General features: G+C 46.4%; 2 protein-coding genes across 2 annotated transcripts in view; one reads left to right on the forward strand and one right to left on the reverse strand.

Annotated features, from left to right (window-relative positions):
* Positions 1-5,150, forward strand: part of TANC1 (tetratricopeptide repeat, ankyrin repeat and coiled-coil containing 1) — a 212,194-nt gene extending 207,044 nt beyond the window's left edge. Inside the window, exon 26 of the mRNA XM_069732997.1 lies at positions 138-5,150. Within this exon, the coding sequence (XP_069589098.1) occupies positions 138-1,437 (1,300 nt within the window). The 3' untranslated portion in view covers positions 1,438-5,150. The remainder of the gene's footprint in view (positions 1-137) is intronic.
* Positions 5,139-22,990, reverse strand: WDSUB1 (WD repeat, sterile alpha motif and U-box domain containing 1). The gene is made up of 11 exons (XM_069732998.1): positions 22,953-22,990; positions 17,616-18,023; positions 15,122-15,306; positions 13,704-13,796; positions 13,524-13,617; positions 12,534-12,567; positions 11,889-11,929; positions 11,285-11,391; positions 10,604-10,783; positions 9,816-9,956; positions 5,139-8,170 (listed from the first exon to the last, which is right to left on the reverse strand). Exons 2-11 carry the CDS (start codon positions 18,011-18,013, stop codon positions 8,004-8,006), a joined length of 1,440 nt encoding a protein of 479 aa, XP_069589099.1. The 5' UTR covers positions 18,014-18,023; positions 22,953-22,990; the 3' UTR covers positions 5,139-8,003.
* Between the last annotated feature and the right edge of the window lie 1,168 nt (positions 22,991-24,158).

A 24,158-nucleotide genomic window follows, 5' to 3' on the forward strand; every position in this document is an offset into this window, starting at 1 on the left:
AATACCGCTAAAAAAATCTAATCCTGGCATCTTGATGATCCTTCCATGTTATCACGTCCAAATTGGCCATTGTGAAGGATTTTTCTGTATATGAGTGTTCTGATGAGTTACATTTGCTGCTTTGTTCTCCATTTTAGGCAATTTGTTGCTGCTCTTGCCGATCTTCACGAGTCTTTGAAGTTGTGCCCCAACAACCAGGAAGTAGGAAGACTTTTATTCCGTGTAGAAGAAGAGTTCAAACAGCATCAAAGGTCACAACAGCAGAAGCAATTCCAGCCGCCGCCACCACCACCAAGCAATGACTCCGATCAGGAGGATGAGGCGATTGAGGAAGGGCTGGACAGCCATCTCAATTTTGAAGATATTCAAGAGGAAGAATGTCAAGGTTCTGATAAACTCCCGGGAAACTTGAAACCACAAGATTTGTCAAGCCACAATCGATTGACGGAACATGGTCATCAAAAGTACCCTTCTGAAACTGCTGATGAACTATCTGGGAAGGGTATATGCCTACAGCAAGCATTAGTACAAAGACCAGCAAAACAGGCGCAGATAGTGAAAACCAATCAGCACATGAATTCCTTGCAATCCATAACGAGATCTGGGAACAGTTTTTCCACTCCGAAGAATTTAGTTGCTTCTAACTTGGTACCTTCAAGCCCACTTCCATTGAGACAGTCCTCCAACCAAGCCAATTTGCGAGGCACCAATGAAGACGCCACACATTGTGTATCGTCTCGTGGTCCCGTGTACAGTGAGAAGCTTCCCTCTGGACACGCCAACCACGTTCAGCCATACAAGTCCTCTGGCTCCTTTGTTTCTAAAACTTCAGAAAGATATGTGGGCCTCTCTCCACCTCCAGAGACCCAGTCAAATATCGAAAAACCAATTGGGACAGAAGGCAAAAGGATAGGCACACACAGCTTGACTTCAAGCAGTAGTTTTTCCGAAGGTGTTAAATTACCGGATGTACGAAGCAAAGAAAATAAGACCAGCCAAACCCTTAGTGCAACCGAGCATAGACCGCGAAACATACCCTTTATGGGAATTATGGACAAAACCGCTAGATCCTTCCAGCAAAACCCTCAGCCTGGTCGAAATTGGCAAAACCAGACCATGGATGTGAACACAAGCCCTCCCGGGCCTGGAAACGTAGAGAAGTTCCCTACCAGGCAGGCAAATACATATAGAAATCAAAATAAAACTATGCCAAATGTATATGGAGGAGTTGCCCAAAATGGGGTCCACGCTAAGGACACGGAGGAAGGGAAGACTCCGGCATCCAGCCTCACCCAGGATCTTAGAGCATCCAAGGCGGTCAACCAGTCCTACCAAGAAGCCATGTTGAGGTCACAATCTCTACTCGTTAAAGACTCAAATTTAAGCTCGTTGTCTTCTACAAAACCAAAGCGATCGTTCATAGAATCCAATGTGTGATCTATTGATTTAGGAAAAACTGACATTGAAGGGTTCAAATGAGCGTCAACTTCTCTGCTGTACAAAGGCTTCTCTTATTCACCTACGAGACACATCCGCTAATTTGCTGTTGGCTGCTTTATCTTTCATTTCCTTGGATGAACAACAATAAAGCAAAATTCTGTTTGATCGATGGAAACCATTTACCACATTCTGGATAAACAGTTCCTGGGAATAAAAACTTTTAACTTGGCTTTATCTGTTGTATGAACATGGCTGGCACCGGAGTGAAGTTCTAGCCAAAAATTCTAGTAGAGGCTGCTGGTCAGTGTCAAGGAATATATAGGAGGTGCATGCTTTGGGCTTGGGAGACGGAAATAAAACGGACCTGTGTTAGGCATTGGTGCACTAGATTCCATATCTTTCTCTGCCGGGTGCAGACTCCCAATAACTGTGGAGGAACGTTTCCATAACTTGGTCTTCAGGACATTACCAAATCTCAAAGGACAATGTATAAAAGTAAAAATTGCAAGCTTTGCCTTGATCTGTACAGAATAGACCACTCTTTATGCCTTTAACAATACCCTGTACTGTAACAAATAGCAACCAGATCCGTCTGTCCTTCTAATCTATGGGCCTTGATTAGCACAAGGCGCATTTTCATATTTGCAATTTATAGCATTGGAGTCGCTTTCCAACAGAACCATCGGCCCCGCTTATAACTGACTGCCTTGTGTCACAGTACTGCAATATTTTTTTTTTTTTTTTAAACTGGTGCAAGAGTAAAAGGTGCTGTAATCCATAGCCGCTGGATTGGCCATTGTAAATGTGTTTTCCGGGACTATATTGATAGCTTAGTACAGCCCATTAACGGAGGTCTAGAGGAGTCTAGGTCCAACACCCTGGGATCTGTAGAATAAAAGGAGTTGTTAATTTTGATAAACTGATGTTCAGATGTGTTTAAAACTTTTTAACTTTAATCCAAGGTGTCACAAACTTCTGGTATCGATCAATTCCGGCAGCTTTGTATATATTGGGGTTGGCTGACTTTGTTCAACTTTAAATTGAGCCAAAGATTTAGAGAACCCTGGCCCGGTGGCTACGTGATTCCTAATGGCTGCTGGAGCAGAGCCCTGTGAGCCATCTACTCCTGGCCCATCTTCAGGTTAAGGTTCCCACAGCGGCCCAATGCACCATAACATAATGGCAGCTCGGGGTCTGCTAGTCCAAAGCGGTTCCCGAGATGTCGCAAGTTGTAGGAGGCGCACAGTGCTTTGGTCTGGTGGCCATAGACTACCAATGTGGCTGATGGGACAGGGTCCAGAGAATCTTTTTGCTCGACTCCAACTTTAATGGCTAAGCCAACCCTTTTTTTGGTGCGTGCATAGCTAAATGGCCCACTTCTATGAACATGTATCTGCCAGGCTGAAGGGGGCAGGCTGCATCACTCCCCAACCCTCCAATATTTATCAGTCCCTGTCCATAGATCAGCTGTAGTAGATATTGAAAAATAAGCTGCTCTGCCCGTCCCCGACTGTCCTTTCATCATATCCTGAAGGCAAAGCATTTAGTTCTGTTTTTTGTTAGTGCTGGACAACCCCTTTTAGACAACCAATGAGCACTGGTTGTAGGGATTTCCTCCAGTATCTCTCAGGATTGCCGTGGAATGGATCTAGGTAGATATATGGGGTTGTGTAAGATGCGTTTTTCTAGAGCAGATCGTAACTGGAATATCAGTGTTATACAATATTGTCATGGTGCCTTTTAAAAAAAAAAAATCCCTATTTTTCTGTGTTGAACTGTATATGATTATTGAGAAGCGGGGCGTATTTATTGTGTGTTCAGTTGGTGCCTTATATGACCACTTAAAGGGGACAAGACGACCCGAATTCTAGCTTGTCCCCATCCAAAGTTTATAAACGAGGGCAATAAGCGGCCTCTGAAGGGCGAATTCTCGGAACGTGAGTTCTTAACTCCAGGGTCGGCCCTATATAGCCATGTAAATGAATGTTTACCAGTCTGATAGATTTTATATAGAGGGGTCACATTAGGTCGTAATATAACTTATGACCAGAGTTTGTGTTTCACATGTATATACTGTATAACTTTTTTTATTTTAAGCTATACGAATATATATATATATATATATATATATATATATATATATATATATATATTCATGCATTGTAAGGCTTCGACCGTGCTGGTTTTTTGCACTGAGTTTAATATATAAATATTGCAAAATATCAGTCCTAACAGTTATCGCACTTTATTCCGGTTTTGTATAAAACACCTTTAAGGTGCTATCTTAGAGGACAATTGTAGATTAAAAAAAGGAAAAAAAAAAAGGTACAGGGAGTGTTCTAATGTACAGGGGGGTGGTGATATTACTTTGCTGGCAACAAGCTTATAGTGTAAGCTGACATTTGTCAATTCACTAGAAACCAGAGAACATCCACATTTTAGATCCAAGTAAAAATTATTCCGAATATCTTTTTAGCATTAATACCTTTTTTATTTCAGCTCAAAGTCTCCTGTGTAGCCGTAAGGGTTCAGCTGTAAAATTCTGACTTCCGGCAGCCACCACTAGAGGCAGCGCTGCATAATATTGAGTTGAAAGTGCAGTGAGCTCCCTCTAGTGGTGGATGAGTGCATCCAAAAAATGTTATCATTTAAAGGGATTATTCACTTATGGGGGAACTTTTTATTTTTTCTTAAATGCAAGTAATTGAGGCTAAACTAAATGTTGATATTGGGTTTCATTTATTATTTTGCACAATTCGACATAAAGGCTCTTTATTCTCCTGCAACTTTCAACTTTGATGTAGTCTGCGGTCCATAAATCAGCTGAGAGGAGCTCATAAAGTAAGAGTCGGGGTTGGCCATAAAGATTAGATAGCTGTAGGCCAAACAGTTTGTCCCGACACTTACCGTAATTTTTCTGTCTCACTCCCCCATACACAGGAGTGCGCCTTTGCTCTGTATTAGGGAGACACTACAAGACTCATCTTTAAGTAGGATTAGCCAGTTCGGTCAACTTTAGTCGAATTTGTATAGGAGCATTTACAAACCTTGCTGTCAGAACAAGCTCACTGACTGATTCTCAGTTAACTCATTCTACAACCAGCAACAGCTAAATCAACACGGAAGCAAACGATGCTACATTTTTAAACAAACAGATTTACAAAAATGATTTTAAGCCTAAAGCCTAAAATACATGCATTTAAGTTAAATAATAATAAAAAATAAAAAAAAAACATCAAAGTTGGACAAAACCCCCTCCCTTCATTTAATACTGTCCATATCTGGGAATTTGGAGCTTTTTGTCAGAAATGTTGAACTCTGCATTTTGGCTGGCTGCACAGTAGATCCGGCCTAGTGGGATCCTGGTGATCTGCAGATGTTGGGTTTTCAGGCACAAACTTCACATTGAGATTATTTAGAGTGTCCTGGAGCAATGGAAGGGAATGTTTTTCTTTCTGTGACGCGTTCACTCTCTGTATGTATATTAATGAATTGTTTAAGGTTCCTGCTACATTAAGACGGATCGTACCTGTAATATGTCGGATCGGTGTAAAAATGTTAACGAGACCCTCACCAGTTCAGTATGTTACCATATAGCTTATTTATTTGTTACGATGGTCTCCTTTCTCTTATTTCGGTCTGTAACTGTCCTTTGCACATCTACTGTATTTCCTTAAGGAATTAAAAATATATCATTTTATATGATAAAACTGTGTGGCTGGATCGCTTCTGTCCGCCGGCGTCAATCACTTTTTTTTAAATGTTAAACCAATAACTTTATTTACAGATCTACAGTGGTCACAAAATATATTATCTGCACAAACAACTAATCAATATATACATAAAGGTATTAATGTACTTCAGAGAGACTGAATCCCAGCGCTGTAAGGTACTGCACCAATGCCAGATTCACAGTGCTGTAAAGCAATGGTGCGGACCCCCAATGCTGCAAGGGAGCAGCGCTGTCCCAGGGTCACCAGCATTGTAAGGATACTGCACCGACGCCAGATTCACAGTGCTGTAAAGCAATGGTGCGGACCCCCAATGCTGCAAGTGTGCGGTGCTGTCCCAGGGTCACCAGCACTGTAAGGATACTGCACCGACGCCAGATTCAAAGTGCTGTAAAGCAATGGTGCGGACCCCCAATGCTGCAAGTGTGCGGTGCTGTCCCAGGGTCACCAGCACTGTAAGGATACTGCACCAATGCCAGATTCACAGTGCTGTAAGGCAATGGTGCGGACCCCCAATGCTGCAAGTGAGCGGTGCTGTCCCAGGGTCACCAGCACTGTAAGGATACTGCACCAATGCCAGATTCACAGTGCTGTAAAGCAATGGTGCGGACCCCCAATGCTGCAAGTGTGCGGTGCTGTCCCAGGGTCACCAGCACTGTAAGGATACTGCACCAATGCCAGATTCACAGTGCTGTAAAGCAATGGTGCGGACCCCCAATGCTGCAAGTGTGCGGTGCTGTCCCAGGGTCACCAGCACTGTAAGGATACTGCACCGACGCCAGATTCACAGTGCTGTAAGGCAATGGTGCGGACCCCCAATGCTGCAAGGGAGCAGCGCTGTCCCAGGGTCACCAGCGCTGTAAGGATACTGCACCGACGCCAGATTCACAGTGCTGTAAAGCAATGGTGCGGACCCCCAATGCTGCAAGTGTGCGGTGCTGTCCCAGGGTCACCAGCACTGTAAGGATACTGCACAGACGCCAGATTCACAGTGCTGTAAAGCAATAGTGCGGACCCCCAATGCTGCAAGTGTGCGGTGCTGCCCCTGGGTCACCAGCACTGTAAGGATACTGCACAGACGCCAGATTCACAGTGCTGTAAAGCAATGGTGCAGACCCCCAGTGCTGCAAGGGAGCAGCGCTGTCCCAGGGTCACCAGCGCTGTAAGGATACTGCACCGACGCCAGATTCACAGTGCTGTAAAGCAATAGTGCGGACCCCCAGTGCTGCAAGTGAACGGTTCTGCCTCGGGGTCACCAGCGCTGTAAGGATACTGCACCGACGCCAGATTCACAGTGCTGTAAAGCAATGGTGCGGACCCCCAATGCTGCAAGTGAACGGTTCTGCCCCAGGGTCACCAGCGCTGTAAGGATACTGCACCGACACCAGATTCACAGTGCTGTAAGGCAGTGGTGCGGACCCCCAGTGCTGCAAGTGTGCGGTGCTGTCCCAGGGTCACCAGCACTGTAAGGATACTGCACAGACGCCAGATTCACAGTGCTGTAAAGCAATAGTGCGGACCCCCAATGCTGCAAGTGTGCGGTGCTGCCCCTGGGTCACCAGCACTGTAAGGATACTGCACAGACGCCAGATTCACAGTGCTGTAAAGCAATGGTGCAGACCCCCAGTGCTGCAAGGGAGCAGCGCTGTCCCAGGGTCACCAGCGCTGTAAGGATACTGCACCGACGCCAGATTCACAGTGCTGTAAAGCAATAGTGCGGACCCCCAGTGCTGCAAGTGAACGGTTCTGCCTCGGGGTCACCAGCGCTGTAAGGATACTGCACCGACGCCAGATTCACAGTGCTGTAAAGCAATGGTGCGGACCCCCAATGCTGCAAGTGAACGGTTCTGCCCCAGGGTCACCAGCGCTGTAAGGATACTGCACCGACACCAGATTCACAGTGCTGTAAGGCAGTGGTGCGGACCCCCAGTGCTGCAAGTGTGCGGTGCTGTCCCAGGGTCACCAGCACTGTAAGGATACTGCACAGACGCCAGATTCACAGTGCTGTAAAGCAATGGTGCAGACCCCCAGTGCTGCAAGGGAGCAGCGCTGTCCCAGGGTCACCAGCGCTGTAAGGATACTGCACCGACGCCAGATTCACAGTGCTGTAAAGCAATAGTGCGGACCCCCAGTGCTGCAAGTGAACGGTTCTGCCTCGGGGTCACCAGCGCTGTAAGGATACTGCACCAATGCCAGATTCACAGTGCTGTAAAGCAATGGTGCCGACCCCCAATGCTGCAAGGGAGCAGCGCTGTCCCAGGGTCACCAGCATTGTAAGGATACTGCACCGACGCCAGATTCAAAGTGCTGTAAAGCAATGGTGCGGACCCCCAATGCTGCAAGTGAGCGGTGCTGTCCCAGGGTCACCAGCATTGTAAGGATACTGCATAAATGCTGGACCCCAAGTGCTGTAAGGCAATGGTGCAGATCACCCCAGTGCTGCAAGGGAGCGGTGCGGTCCCAGGGTCACCAGCACTGTAAGGATTATGCACCGACGCAGGACCCCAAGTGCTGTAAGGCAATGGTGCCGACCCTGGACCCCCAGCATTGCAATGGAGCGGTGCCGTCCCAGGACCCTCAATGCTCTGGCAGTAGTTCAGTGGTTAAAGCCATTGGCTTTTAAAGTAAAGAGCAAAGCGAGAAGCGCCCGTTACACAGACAACATGGCTTACCAGCGCAGGAAAGTTCATGGGATAAGCAGAGAAGGGAAAAAACACAAACTGAAAGCCGGCTCCGCCTGTGCACGCTGCGCTGTAGAGCCACATGCACACGTGGCAGATTGTAAGTGAGGAGGAATGTCGCCACTTATGTCGTTTTATATCAGGGTGAAATCTAATTCTTTTTTCCCTCTGGTCTGGTGTCCAACCAGCGGTTCAGCGCCATTTTCAATGTCCTGTTGGGTGTGAGGAGAAGGTTCTCTAAATGCAGGTTGGTCATGGGACTTGTCCGCTTCGTACTTATCCACAATTCAATGGCGTTTCTTTCATAGGAATATCCATCTGCATTATTAAGAAGAAAAGCTCAATTAACACAATCTGGAGAATGGACTTTACGCCAACATAGCATAGAAAGAAATGAGCTGTTTAGCTGATAGGACTTATGGTTTTTCATCAAGAAATTGACGAGGTTTGTCATTCTCTGAAAGCTAATATCGCCTGTGAAAATTCCCAGTAAGGTTCACAATGGAGAGGATCGATGACATATGTCTGATCACTGATATGGGGGTCCCCCGTTAACTCCCCACTGTGGTAGGTAGAAGTGGAGCACTGATTGCGTATATTTCCGTGCCGCACTGACGGACATGGTCTCCAAGATTAAGAAACCACATGGCACATGCTTGATGTCGCTCCACCACTGTGGTAGTGCAGTATGGAGGAGCTGCGACCCCCCTAGCAATCAAACCTGTATCACCTACCTGGAAGTGATAAAGGTTTATGGTGGGAAATCATCATTTCAAGAGACATGTCGGACGGCCGTGTAACCCATACGGGGATCGCAGTGCACGGACTGGCCGGCAGGTTTCGCTGCATAGAAATCCATGCTGTCACGCTGGGGTCGGGAGCTGACGGCCGGTCTGTGCAATCCCTGAGTTATAAGACCGTGACTCTTCCCTTACACGAAGCTCCCACAGTATTTGGCCATTTTGTTTCTGCTGCGTATCTTCTTACTCCAACAAAAACTTCAGAGTCCAGATAAGCAGATGTGATCCTTATTCACACAGTGCAGTTTTTCTTTTTTTAAATCTGCAACCTCAAAACTGCACCAAATCGTCATTGTTGGAACGCAGCCTGAATCTGAGGTTGGCGGTCGTTAGGTGACTGCTGATCTTGGGTGGCATCATGGTGACCTCCTGTGACTACGTAGGATGTGTCCTTCCGCTAAGTCTCCTGCTATATTACTGTATATTTACGCATAATAACGCACTTTCCATCATGGCAGAAGTTCTTCTCCGAGTGTTTGATAAGAGAAAAGTGTTTTTTTTTTTTGTTTTTTTTTGCAAATCAGCCGTCGCTGCGAGTTTGAGATTGTTTTGTGAATTTCCATCACAGATCTGTCGCTGGAATCATCTAAGATGCTCTCAGAAGTCCCTGGTCGGCCGAACGCTTTCATGTGTAAATAGGAAGAACAGAATGGTGACTCGCTAATGAATTGAAGCTGACAATCTTTTTCCTTTACGTTTTCCTGGTTGTCTGAAAAATAAATTAACTCCTTCTGCAGCCACATCAAAGTATATTCCTGGCTCACGATCCAAATACCAGACCTAATGAGATGCATGGATGAGATGGGACCCGGTTCCTAAGTGGCCCTTATTCTGGAGGATGGACCTGTTCCAGGACTTGGTGAATCTGTCCCTGACTGAGGGGGGTCTATCACATAATCTCATGGTCTGATCTGAAAACGAAGATGGAACTTTTATTTGTCTTAAGAAAAAAAAAAAAGGTCCACATGCAGCCGCGGGGACTTGAACATACGTGTCAAGCATGGCAAAGTCACTCCATTAGCACCTGAGCATGCTCAGATAACACCTTATCCCAGCACGTTCACTCATCACTAGTGATTAGGTTCTCATTTGTTAGCGGCCCACTCTGCTCTATAATGTTTGACAGACCTTAAAGGGGATGGACTGGTTATAGTGACCGTTACCTGAAGCAATGACGGGATCCTTCATGATTTCACACGTGATGGGGCAAAGAAATTCCTCGGGGATGGTAGAAGTCGCTGCTTGCATTTTGGCTTTCAAATCTTCAATTTTTCTCAAAATCTTATTTCTCAGCCCTAAGGATTCTGCCGAAGAAAAACACAATGATTAGTCATGAATCTATGACCATTAAGGCCGGTGTTTTATAATGAGGGGAGCACCGAAATAAGATGAGCCAAATTCATTGTGACGTGCACCTCCCTCTGCAAGGAGTTTTCTGGTTTTACAGTCTAAAAACAGTGCTTTAGTCACCCTCCTTAGGTCCAGCGCTGTGGACTCCCTGCTGCTTAAGGGGTCTTATCATCTGCACCACTAACGTAACACTGACAGCGCTGCAGCAAAGAGTGAGCTCAGCGGCTCTGCCCGAGTACAGGCACGAGGTACTGAGCTCACCGACTAACAGAGACTGGGAGCAGCTGTGGAGACTCAGGACCGGACCCGGTGAGAGTGAATAAAGCACAGTATTTTATTTTTTTTTTGTAACCCAGAGCCACAACCCGAAACGTACGCCAGCTCCTGTAGTTTGTGCAAGTTTTGTGGTGTAAATTATGATTAATTTGTTGAGCATTCTTGGCTCATCTCATTTTTCAAGAAGTTGGCATAAAAACATCAAAAGTTGCAACGCTTTTTTGTGCAACTTCTGTTGCGCAAACTTTTTGTGACCCTTCAGATCGAAATTTTGGCAAAAACTGACTGATCAGGGCTCAATGTGGTCACACGCGGGACACCGTACCTATCTTCAGGTCATGGAGCAGGGCGTCTTTGGTGAGGCCAAGCAGCTCTTTTCCGTCTATGTTGTTTGCGGTGAAGTGACGCTCTACCTCCGCCAGGTGCTCGCTCACAAGCCACGTCCTGACGTCCTCTTCTGTCCACGATTCTATAGAAATGTTGGTTTTTCTCTTTATTTCAGCAGCTGGAACATAAAATATACAAAACCGTAACCTCAATGTGGAGACTGTAGATATCTGCACAAATCTGACAGGACGGGAGAGAACATCCAAAGCTACAACTGAGGGGATCTATCAGTCATGGCTGGGGCTCAGTAATCTAATACTTGTGAGTCCACAGATCTCGTCAGGCTGGGATTCCCAGCCACAAAACGTACAGAGAACTGACACAATTGCAGACCTTTCCTGCAGAACAGAATGGCTAGTATAATATATAAAACAAGATGGAGGGCGGAGATGTCACGATGGGGGCTGGCTTTGCAGCGTTGAGATTCGCTCACCCACCTACCCACTCTCTCCCCATGTGCCGACGTCTCCCGCCTGCGCTCTCTTCTTTAACCTGTCTACATTGGTTTTCTAAATTCTATTTTTTTTTCTTTTTTATGATGTGCACTGCTATGTAGTTGATCTCTTCTCCCACGGAAGTGAAATCATTTCATGGTAACCGCACACGGGTAAGAACTTGCCTGGTGAGTCACTGGTTTTTCCCAATTTCCAGATCGTTACGGTCTTGTCCATAGAACCAGTTGCCAGCAGATTTTGGTTCGGAGCGAGTGCACAGGCCGTCACATACCTGCCGAGGAAACGCCATCCTGGTTATACCGCGGACGTGACACCACACCCCGGTATAGAGGGTCTTATGGGACCCAATCATCCAGCGGCTCAGAACCAGCAACAGAGAAGACGAGGACTAGAACTCCAGAGCCGCCTACTGGAAGCAGCAGACCTAGAGTTCTAGTCCTCGCCCTCTCTGAAGAGGCAATTTGTATATTGAAATTTCCATTAAAAAAACATTGCAAGGCTTAAAGGCCTCCTCACATTGGCATGTCACTCTCCACAAGAAGAAACATTCCTTCTTGGATCCCAGTCAGTACAGGAAGACATGACACATACAGAACACTATGTGCCATTGTTCTTCTCTTGGCAGCTGAGAATATAGCCGTCACCTAGTGCACATTCCTGACAGGTCAGTGCTGGAGAGAGCCGCCAAGGTCAGTGCTGGAGAGAGCCGCCCTCCCCGGGTAACATATAGCAATGGACGGCCCATAGTAAATGCTGGGGTTCACCCACCGCTTGTGATGTGTCAGGATGTGCAGAATGCAGCCAGTTTTCTGAAATAAAAAGAAAACCCTGTGTAACATATTGATCCAATACACTTTCAGTATTGCTACAAAACTTGTAAAAAAAAAAATTAAACTTTTCTTTTTTTTTTTTAATACTTGTCAGAACTTTTTCTAAACTTTTAAAATAATTATTTAATTCCAGCCAGGGGACTAGAACATGCGATCGCTTGTATAATGCACCACACTACTTCTATATATCTTCACGGGGTCCCTTCTCGACAAAACGACCAATCAGGACCCCACGACTACATTGTAATGGGGGGTCCACCTCCTGTCTAATTGCTTAGATGCCAAGATAACAATTATCTCCAAATCAGGCAGTAGAAGCAGATCATCATTTATCAAGCTTGAAAAGCCGATCTATACATCCCTTGTGACTATAGGTTCTCCTGGCAGGAAAGAGTTAAAGCAGCTGTCCTTCTGCCCCCAGATTTCTACAGCTGGTGCCCAGCAGTGTATGCAGTGAGCGCCCCCTAGTGGCAGCTGTAAACACAACGCCTATCTTTTATCAGTGCTACCTTCTGCGGCAGTCTCAGCAATATATCATAAAATAACAGGTAAACACTCTATGCAGTAGAAATGATTTACTTACTGCCCCATAAATAATTACTGACTTATCCACGGACCTGTAAAAAAAAAAATAATGAAATGTTTAGCAGAGAAGGGCAGAGTGCTCAACATACCCAGGTAACTAACTCTATGGGAGCCGTAAAGCATCTATATAAAACTTTAGGATGTTTCCAGTCCTTTTATTCCTTGCATTTTTTTTTGTTGCAGAAACTTAACCACTTAGGACAAATAAAAGTTAAAAAAATGGTTGCTGCCCTCTAGTGGCCTTATGTAAAATGACCTATAAAATTGCCAAGGGTTTTAGTGAATAATCTTTTTTTTTTTTTTTTTTTTACAATGTCTGGTATCCAAGGATTATGTCTTACCAGTCTAAGATGCTCAACTGTATTCAGTAAAAATTAAGAAGGAAAAAAAAAGTTTTTCAAACGTGATTTTTTTTTTTTTTTTTTTTACAATCGGACACAGAACGGCAATAAAAACGATCCCATGTGCCAGTGCTGAGAAATCAAGCATCATTCAAGCGGAAATGTCAGTGCCCTTAATGCATTTCCAATGATAATTTCCATGTGAATTTAAAGAACGGTTGTTCACCACTTTTTACATGCTATACTGGCCGCATTCACATTGTGATTTGGGCAATTTATGTTAGTTTTTCACTTTAATATTTATATTTTGGGCTAAAAAAATAAAAAAAAAAAATCATATTTGCGATTGAGTTTCATTACAAATTTCGCACCGTTTGCCCAATCTAGCCTCTGGCTGCAGAATGAGTTAACTAAGGCTCCATCAGCGAGCTGCTTCTCAGTTCATATGTCTTGTTACTGATCTCCGCTCAGCTGATTTATGAAGTTCAGCTCTTCTTTGATGCGGTCCGTGGTCATAAATCAGCTGAAATTAGTTCAACTAATACAGATCACTCAGATGTCAGTTTTCCAGGAATGGGGCCATTCACACGTCTATAATTTTTCGTGCAGTCCCCATAGGTATATATGTTCTTTAAGACCAATCTTACCCGGAAACGAGGATTTCCCCGTCGCTGGAGAAAGCGCAGGATAAGACCGGGGCTGTGTGACCACTGAGGGTTAACTTGCATCTAATGGCAAAACCTTTATAGTAAAGACAGGACAGTAAATCCGGGCTCTGGTGGCTGCAGCTCTGCACGCACGGCGCTGGCCCCCTGGATCACTATTACCTTTCTCGCTTCCAAATGACATCAGCCAAACTTTGATTTCATTATCTTGACCACAAGACGCCATCTGGAAGCACTGAGTGCCGCGGGTCGTGTCTGAATGAGAACCAAAACGTTAAAAAACGACAGGAAAAACAGACATGGTGCTTTTACCCACTGAGCCCGGCTAATGTCATCCACAGCTTCAATGTTATTCTCTCCCATCTATAAAACTGGTGCAATGAACACATGCAGGAGCGGCCAAAAGAGTCCAACATGCGCTTGTGTGAAGCTGGAAAATAGTAATGGCCATCTTCTTAAAGGGGGTTTATGGGATTAAGAATGTGTCCAGTGCTACTCTCCTCCATGAACCGTGTCTGGAATGGAAGCTAAGCTCTTTTTTTTTTATCTATCAGCAGGTTTTATGACAGCAGCATGAAGTAGGGTCAGAGACGCTGATTCCAACGATGTATCACTTAGTTTACTGGGTGCAGCAGATGTGATACAATCACTGTTTTCCCTGCTGTAGATCTAGCAGAGCTTGGTATAGCCCCACCCACACATCTGATTGGCTGCTTTATGTGTATATTGACACAAAGCTGCCAATCAGTGCTGGGGGCGTGGTTGGACTAGGAGGAATGAGAGGCCTAGTCCTGTAGTGATAATCTCCTACTGACAAAACACTGATTGTAATTAGACAAAAACACAGTCCAGTAAGTGACACATCATTGGAATCAGGGTCTCTGCCCCAACAATCATGCTGCTCTCAGATTACATATCAAACACCTGCTGACATATTCCCTTTAAATGGATGGTTAAAACATTTGGGAAAAACAAAAGTGTGGAAATGATTCCAGATCCATCCGCTTCAATGGTGCCCGATGCTGGGACTGGAGACATCCCTCCTGCCTGATCCAAAGTTCCAAAACCTCCACCCTTGACATTAGGCGTATGTTCACATATTATATTTACTAAAGAATCTGCGACAGAAACCTGATGTTGACACTCAACTTCCCACTGTGGGTCTGCGAAACAATTCTGTGTGATTCAGCCCGCCACACATACAGGAATGAGCGCTGCAGCCGATCACTGGCATCGGCGGTAATGCCAGCATGCCAGAAGAGGTTTTCTGATCCAGGGCATAGAAGTTTCATGGAATTCTGCAGGTTTCCTCTTTTGCAATACAAGAAGTGAAATATGCAGCGAACCATCTGTATTTCCAAAATGAATGTTATCTGCACCAGGGGCCAATATATGGTACTGGACCAACGCGCCTCTAGTGGCCGCTCTCAGGTACTGCAGCTGAGCTGCCCGCTGTTGGACCCCACTGATTTGATGTCGGTTCTGGACAACTCCTTTAATACATAGAACTTGAAACATTTCTATTAAATATATTAATAAGCTGAGACTTCCTGATCTCTGCTGACTTTCTCTGTACTGACCAGTTACTGGTGTTGGTGAGAAGTCGCAGCACGTCACTCCCAGGTCATGAGCCTTGTCATTGTACAGACAGCGCATGTTCTCATCCCAGGCCGTCAGGTCTCCACATGAAGAACCGGTGATAAAAATATTCCCGCCAGGGGAGAAGGCACAAGCCACGAGAGAGCCATCCTTCACCAGGCCCGATCTGCAAGAAGAAGCCACAATGCAATATATTCAGGACGCCTGACCCCAGCACTTCCATTACATTATTGTTTAAAGGCAATCCTCCAAACTGTTCGTTCAGCCCCTAAAAATCTCACACCAGTAACATACATTGCACCCGTGTAGTTGCAGGAAAAAAAATCACTTTTAATCCATATGCAAATGAGGGTGATGGCACCCATGGTGTGGCCAATCTCTTGGTGCAACAAATCTTATGGTGCGCCATTGGTGCGGCCAGTCTCTTGATGTGACAAATCTCTTGGTGCACCCATGGTGTGACAAATTTCGTGGTGCACCCTTTGTATGGCCAGTCTCGCGGTGTAATCAATCTCTCGGGGCACCCTTGGTGTGACCAATCTCTCGGTGCACCCTTGGTGTGGCCAATCTCTCGCTGCACCCTTGGTGTGGCCAATCTCACAGTGTAGCCAATCTCTTGGTGCACCCTTGGTGTAACCAATCCCTCGGTGCAGCCAATCTCTCGGTGCACCCTTGGTGTAACCAATCCCTCGGTGCAGCCAATCTCTCGGTGCACCCTTGGTGTGACCAATCTCTTGGTACAACCAATCTCTCTCAGTGCACCACTGGTGTGGCCAATCTCTTGGTGCACCCTTGGTGTGACCAATCTCTTGGTACAACCAATCTCTCTCAGTGCACCATTGGCGTGGCCAATCTCTCGGTGCATCCTTGGTGCGGCCAATCTCTTTATTTTGTAAACTTATCGTATATTTGCACATACTCGTTTACTTAATATATCCCCCAGGTGGTCATCAAAGACCTCGGGGTAATATATGCACTTTACTCGAGAACACTGCCCCCTGTGGTGACATTAGTCATTGCAGGACTAATCCGGATCTGGGTGACGAGACTGCAATGCCTACTAGAGAACTTGCAGGGGCCATTGAGCCTGGAAATGAGAAGCGACAAGGGGCTTTAAATTGCTTCTATCATCTCCTTAGAGCGGGGTCACACATCCATATCTTGCGGCTCGAGCACCGGCCGTGTGGCTCCGGCCTGGACTTGCCAGGCTGATAGGCGTACAGTATATGAGGCTGCTGACCTTGGGCCGCTCCATGAAACACAGATGTGCCTTAGAGACCGGCAGGTGACCTCTAACATGAGGGACTCGTCAAACGCTTCCCGCTCAAGTCAATTTTCCTATTAGCGCTTTTGTTTTTTTGTGTGGCCACCTGACATTTTTATTTATCCCATTTTGGGGTACACGCAATGTTTTCATTGCTTCTAATTAAAATTTTTGGGGACGGTACAGTGACAAAAAAAACAACACAATTCTGGAGTTTCCGATTTCCTGCTTTACAGGATTCATCACATGGGTCTAATTAATGTAATATTTTCATAGTTTGGAGTTTTACAGATGCAGCAATACTGAACATGTTCCTTTTTAAATGTCTATTTTTAAAGAGAAAAATTGGGGAGTGATTCTAATTTTTCAAAACTTTTTTTTTTTTTAGTCCCCTTAGGGGATCTGAACATGTGATTGTTTGATCGCTTGTTCTATGTGCCGCGATAATAATGTATTGCAGTATACAGTTACATCATGGTCTCCTATCTGGCTAGGTCCGGAAGTACCATCATAGCAAGACCTCAGCTGCTAAAGCCCCCCATCAGCAGCCCCCCATCGACTAGCGGGGGGCAGATAGGAGCTAGATGGTGTGCCCCTGCGATGGGCAGATTGGCAGCAGCATTGAGGACATTTTTTTTTAGATAAATGCATGTATTTTGTGCTAAAAAATAATTTTTGCAATTGGCTTTCATGAAAAATTTTGCACCATTTTGCTTTTCCAGGCTCTTTGTTTCCCTCCCCATTTAACTTTGATGTGGTCTGTGGTCATAAATCAGCAGAGAGGAGCTCAGAAAAAGTCAGATAAGGATTGGAATCTTGCCAGATCATAAGAAGGAGGTCACTGAAAGATTCTAAGTTCACTCATTCTGCAGCCAGCAATCGTCAGTGAACCATAGAGGGCAAACAATGCAAAGTTTTTCATGAAACTCAATGTAAAAATGATTGTTAGCCCAAAATACATGCAATTAAATGCAAAAAAAAATAAAAAATTAAAATTGTCTCCAAAGATGAAGAACCACTTTTTAAGAGCAGCAATCAGAGCTTAGATGTGATTACTGCTGCTACATTGCTACGACACAGCCAACGAGATAATGTGGGCATCTCACAGGTGCTACCCCAAAGACTCGTCTGGACCTTTTGACCTCCAAGGAGTTTTTAGAACTCCCATAAAGTATATGACCAATGTTATTTTATCTGTCTACCACACACACCTGTGAAATTTTAACAACGGGACATTCCATAAGACCACTGAGCCATCCGCGGACCCCGAAGCTAAATACACAGAGCTTGGTGAGAACCTGCAGACTCTGACCGGGCTGCTACTTAGCTGCTCCAAAGATGCCAGAATCCGCCCGTCGCACATATTCCAGAGGATGGTTTTCCCATCGGTTGAGCATGAAGCCAGGACAGTCTGATTAGGGGAGAAGCAGCAGCAGTGCACGGCGTACGTGTGTCCCCGCAGCGGCGAGAACGAAACCTCCGTGAAATCCTCTAAGGAATAAACCCGGATAGTTTTATCCAAGGAACACGTAGCAAGGAGAGAGTCCGAGAAGGAGCAGCCGTTTACATCGTCGATGTGATCAGCCAACGTCCGGATTAATTCCACCATTTTACCAAGTCTGGAAGATAAGGACATGAAATATGGTTAACACATGACGCACCTCCATTAATGAAGCCACGGCAAGCACAGGCTCTATGGCGCATATGTATTCGGTGTATACTCGTGTGCAAATATCCACTGACTGCGCTCCTATCTCCTAAAATGACCATTTATGAGTCGACAGCTCCCGACACTTGAGGAAAAATTGTCCTAGGCTGAAAAGCGTCCTCACTTAAATGAAGATGCATCAAAACCGGACAAAAGCATCTCCCAGCATTAATCCAACGCGTTTCGCATTGTAGTTCTTAATCATGGCGGTCACTAAAGTATTTTTGCCTTTGGTGACACCAGGTCCGTATGTAGCTCCTGGTACTGTTCCAATGGATTGTGAGTTGCAGACACTTTTCCCCCATTTTTTGGTGCAGTGCTCAAAGAGTTTGGGGCCAAATGATGTCATTCAGGGGGTCCGCCGCTCAGGACTCCCTCTATCAACCATTGTAAAAGGTTCTGTCCATCAGAATGTCAGCTACTCCTCTCAGCTTGTGCCCAGTAATATTACGTCTTCCCTGTAGAGGAAATATACAGGTGCCAGCAGTTTCCCCAGTGATCGGTTCATGCCCAAGAGGGGAAACGTTAAGAGATTCAACTCATTAGGCAGCTGCCAGAATAGAAGATGTAAACCCCATGATTGGCAGATTCATCAACTTAGACTAAGTAACATAGATGAGTCTGAAAATGACTCGGCCTTATCCTCACAGTGTGATACATCTCTAGTCAAAGTTTACACCAGCTATTAGATGACTTTGTGCCACAAATATGCGCCAATTTATTGTAAGTTAAATCACGTCCCTATTAGCTAAGCCATGGTCATACCTCCCAAGTTTAAAAGTTAGAAAAGAAATATGGTATGATGACTCCCACATATTATGATGTCCCCAAAACACAGTTTTGTGCCCCCAGTCACCCTGCACACTCAACGATGTCCAGTCACTCTCACAATATGCCCCCTAATACACAAGTATAATGCCTCCACATTGCCCCCTAATACACCATTGCCCCCACTATCTGACCACACAGCATAATTCTCCCATTCACAGTATGATGTTCTCCCCACACAGTATAAGGCCCCCACTGTACCACCACACAGTATAAGGTCCCCACTGTACCACCACACAGTATAAGGCCCCCACTGTCCCACCACACAGTATAAGGCCCCCACTGTCCCACCACACAGTATAAGGCCCCCACTGTCCCACCACACAGTATAAGGCCCCCACTGTCCCACTACACAGTATAAGGCCCCCACTGTCCGAACACACAGTATAAGGCCCCCACTGTCCCACCACACAGTATAAGGCCCCCACTGTCCCACCACACAGTATAAGGCCCCCACTGTCCCACCACACAGTATAAGGCCCCCACTGTCCCACCACACAGTATAAGGCCCCCACTGCCCCACCACACAGATGACCTCCACACTTCGCCATACTGTATGACATCCCTCTACGCACACAGTATGATGGCCCTCATAGCCCCTGGCATGCAGTATGATGACCTCCACACTTCACCATACTGTATGACATCCCTCGCCGCACACAGTATGATGGCCCTCATAGCTCCTGACATACAGTATGATGACCTTCACACTTCACCATACTGTATGACATCCCTCGACACACACAGTATGATGATCCCCAAAGCCCCGACATACAGTATGATGACTCCACACTTCACCATACTGTATGACATCCCTCGCCGCACACAGTATGATGATCCCCATAGCCCCGACATACAGTATGATGGCCTCATAGCTCCCGACATACAGTATGATAACTCCACACTTCGCCATACTGTATGACATCCCTCTACGCACACAGTATGATGGCCCTCATAGTCCCTGACATATAGTATGATGACCTCCACACTTCACCATACTGTATGACATCCCTCGACGCACACAGTATGATGGCCCCCATACCCCTGATATACAGTATGATGACTCCACACTTCACCATACTGTATGACATCCCTCTACGCACACAGTATGATGGCCCTCATAGTCCCTGACATATAGTATGATGACCTCCACACTTCACCATACTGTATGACATCCCTCTACGCACACAGTATGATGGCCCTCATAGTCCCTGACATATAGTATGATGACCTCCACACTTCACCATACTGTATGACATCCCTCGACGCACACAGTATGATGGCCCCCATACCCCTGATATACAGTATGATGACTCCACACTTCACCATACTGTATGACATCCCTCTACGCACACAGTATGATGGCCCTCATAGTCCCTGACATATAGTATGATGACCTCCACACTTCACCATACTGTATGACATCCCTCGTCGCACACAGTATGATGGCCCCATAGCCCCTGATATACAGTATGATGGCCCCCGGAACCCCTGACATACAGTATGATGCCCCCAGTTTCAAGTCCTGACAACATACAAACAACTACTTGCCCAGTCCATGTTCCCCACTGAGGCTCCGTACAGCAGACGCGATCCGGTGCTGCCGTCTCGCCTGCTACACTGAGCCTCAGACGCTCAGTTGAACGATGGAGCAGACAGCTGATGGCTCCCTGTTCCGCCATTGTATTCATCTATATCTGCACGCTGGGAATGCAGATACCGCTGAAATTTAGACGCCTCGCCTCAGACTCCTTGGCTACCACATAGTCTGCCATTATTAGTGGTCCTCCAGTTTTTCACTCGGCTAAATACCACAACGTAAATCACAACAATTCACGGTAAAACCCGAGCGTGAATTCTGATGCATTTTTTTACCGCTGTCACTTATTTTGTGCCAAGGTGACTTACAACATTGCATCCAATTATTTCCTATAGTGTCACATTGCGACTGTCACTGAAAGTCCTAAATCTGTGGGATTTTCTGTCGCCGGTCGCCATGTCACTTGTCAGGAAGTTCAATGCAAGTTGCATTTGACCTGTCTGTGATTTGGATATTTTTCTACTTCAAAATCTCGGCTCTAAAAGAAAAAAAGTCACGCAACAGTAAGTCGCAGACAAGCGGCAAATATTGGATGTGAGACACGTGTAGCCCGAGCCTTAAAGGGGCTGTCCGGCCTTAGAGTACAACTCTGCAGTCACTCTGTGTGTATCCCAATATCGTACTGTTAGGAGTCTCCTGTGCCGGAAGTGTCACTGTCACTATGTGATCTGCACAAGAGCAGTCACATGCCGACTAGACGTGGCCGTCACTATGTGATCTGCATAAGAGCAGTCACAGGCTGACTAGACGTGTCCGTCACTATGTGATCTGCACAAGAGCAGTCACAGGCCAACTAGACGTGGCCGTCACTATGTGATCTGCATAAGAGCAGTCACATGCCGACTAGACGTGGCCGTCACTATGTGATCTGCATAAGAGCAGTCACAGGCTGACTAGACGTGGCCGTCACTATGTGATCTGCATAAGAGCAGTCACAGGCCGACTAGACGTGGCCGTCACTATGTGATCTGCATAAGAGCAGTCACAGGCCGACTAGACGTGGCCGTCACTATGTGATCTGCATAAGAGCAGTCACAGGCCGACTAGACGTCGCCGTCACTATGTGATCTGCATAAGAGCAGTCACAGGCCGACTAGACGTCGCCGTCACTATGTGATCGGCATAAGAGCAGTCACAGGCCGACTAGACGTGGCCGTCACTATGTGATCGGCATAAGAGCAGTCACAGGCCGACTAGACGTGGCCGTCACTATGTGATCGGCATAAGAGCAGTCACAGGCCGACTAGACGTGGCCGTCACTATGTGATCTGCATAAGAGCAGTCACAGGCCGACTAGACGTGGCCGTCACTATGTGATCTGCATAAGAGCAGTCACAGGCCGACTAGACGTGGCCGTCACTATGTGATCTGCATAAGAGCAGTCACAGGCCGACTAGACGTGGCCGTCACTATGTGATCTGCATAAGAGCAGTCACAGGCCGACTAGACGTGGCCGTCACTATGTGATCTGCACAAGAGCAGTCACAGGCCGACTAGACGTGGCCGTCACTATGTGATCTGCACAAGAGCAGTCACAGGCCGACTAGACGTGGCCGTCACTATGTGATCTGCACAAGAGCAGTCACAGGCCGACTAGACGTGGCCGTCACTATGTGATCTGCATAAGAGCAGTCACAGGCCGACTAGACGTCACCGTCACTATGTGATCGGCATAAGAGCAGTCACAGGCCGACTAGACGTGGCCGTCACTATGTGATCTGCACAAGAGCAGTCACAGGCCGACTAGACGTGGCCGTCACTATGTGATCTGCACAAGAGCAGTCACAGGCCGACTAGACGTGGCCGTCACTATGTGATCTGCACAAGAGCAGTCACAGGCCGACTAGACGTGGGCCGCCTCATTGCATGCAAGTATATTGCGGCAAGGTCGGTCACGTCTAGTAGGAGTGTGTCCAGCATCACATGACCACCCACTCCTGGCAAAGTAGAGTGACTGCAGACTTGTACCCTGAGGCCAGACAACCCCTTTAAATGCACCCTTTATTAAGGGTCAGCGTGCAGGAAGTATTGCGCTTCTTTTTATAACAGATATAACACCCGGTCATGTGAGACAGCTCTGAGGTACACGTCACTATCATTTATTCATCTCATTAATTAGTGAACTCCATGTTTTGTTGCTTAGTAACAGCAGCTTCCTATGGAGAAGATATTGGGGCTGCTCACTCCTAGGAATGGGGGGTCGCTGATGTAACAAACTAGGGTTCACTACTCCCAATACACAAGTCCAGCCCAGCAAAAGGGGGAGATAATATCCAGCAGGGAATTCAGTGCCTCCAAACACGGAAACAGGATACATACAAATGAAAAGGGGAATAAATAAGCAAACGTCGCCCCCCACCACCACTATCAAGTGGGACAGTCCAGACCCCAATTCGACAGCATAGAACTCACCCGGACACAGCGCGTCCTGACCGGCAGGGGGCGGAGCGTGCGCAGCAGCGAGAGGTGACGTCACTCCCAGTCCTCTCTGCGCTCGGTCCCTGATAGCGGAGTCACGTGGGTCTCCTGTGTCAGTCACGTGACCCCATGTGCTGGCAGGATGCCCAGCAGACAGTGAGTGGCTTTGTTTTTCGTTAATGTTTTTCTCTTTGGAATTCTCTGGGATTTTTTGAACATTTTTTGTTTTGTTTTTCAATGTTGCTACATAGTAACAATTGAGTTTGCACATTTTAAAAGGGACGTTGCACTCTTTTTGTCCCCTTTAAAATATATTAGGTAAGAGTGGCAGACTTGTACAGAAAAAAAAACTAGGACACTAACCCAATGTCACGGCAAATGTGCACGGATCACTCTGCAAAAGGAAGTTAGACATGTTAACAGCGCCTTCCACTAGGTATGATTTGTATCCATGGAAAATATGGATAGAACGTGTATACGAAACATCTGAATGAGCCTTAAGAGATGGAGGGTGGAAGTTATACAAAGAATTCAAGAATGGAAAGGGGGAAAGTATCTACAGTATCATGGAGGGCAGAGTAAGACAGAGTATAGATAAGGAGGAAAACACTAAAGGTAAAGAGGAAATATGTGCTGGATAGAAGCTGTGCTGATGTGCGCTTATGAAGGCAGCAGCACCCTGCATACATGCAGACCTGACATCAAGCCTGTATTACTGGGATGGACACTCCCACAAGAGAAAATCTGAAAATTGGATCTGGCTGCAACTCATTACTATTACTGTAGACTTGGGGTTAGTGGGGGGCTATTACTGTAGACTGGGAGATACAGGGGCTATTACTGTAGACTTGGGGTTAGTGGGGGGCTATTACTGTAGACTTGGGGTTAGTGGGGGCCATTACTGTAGACTGGAGGTTATGGGGTCTTACTGAGTGATATTGCAGGGGACAAAACGGATGAGGGATAGTGTAAGGACTCAGTATGGTGGGGGGTCAGTATGGAGAGAGGGCAGCATGGAGGGTGCAGTATGGAGAAGGGCAGCGTAGAGGGCTCAGTATGAAAAGTGGGGCAGTGTGAAGGGGTCGCAGTATGAGGAGGAGGCAATGTTAGGGTCTTATTATGGAGAAGGGGCAGCATAAGGGCTCCGTATAGCGCAGGGACAGCATGAATGGGACATTGAGAAGAGTGGGCAGCACGATG

This window comes from Ranitomeya imitator, chromosome 7, assembly GCF_032444005.1.
Source record: "Ranitomeya imitator isolate aRanImi1 chromosome 7, aRanImi1.pri, whole genome shotgun sequence".
Lineage (NCBI taxonomy): Eukaryota > Metazoa > Chordata > Amphibia > Anura > Dendrobatidae > Ranitomeya > Ranitomeya imitator.

Coding starts and splice junctions, on each gene's coding strand:
- WDSUB1 (XM_069732998.1), bottom strand. CDS start 18,013: ATGGTGGAATTAATCCGGACGTTGGCTGATCACATCGACGATGTAAAC. Junction 13,797..15,121: donor CTCACCAACACCAGTAACTG/GTCAGTACAGAG, acceptor GTTCTCATTCAG/ACACGACCCGCGGCACTCAG. Junction 9,957..10,603: donor GCTCCATGACCTGAAGATAG/GTACGGTGTCCC, acceptor TTTCTTCGGCAG/AATCCTTAGGGCTGAGAAAT.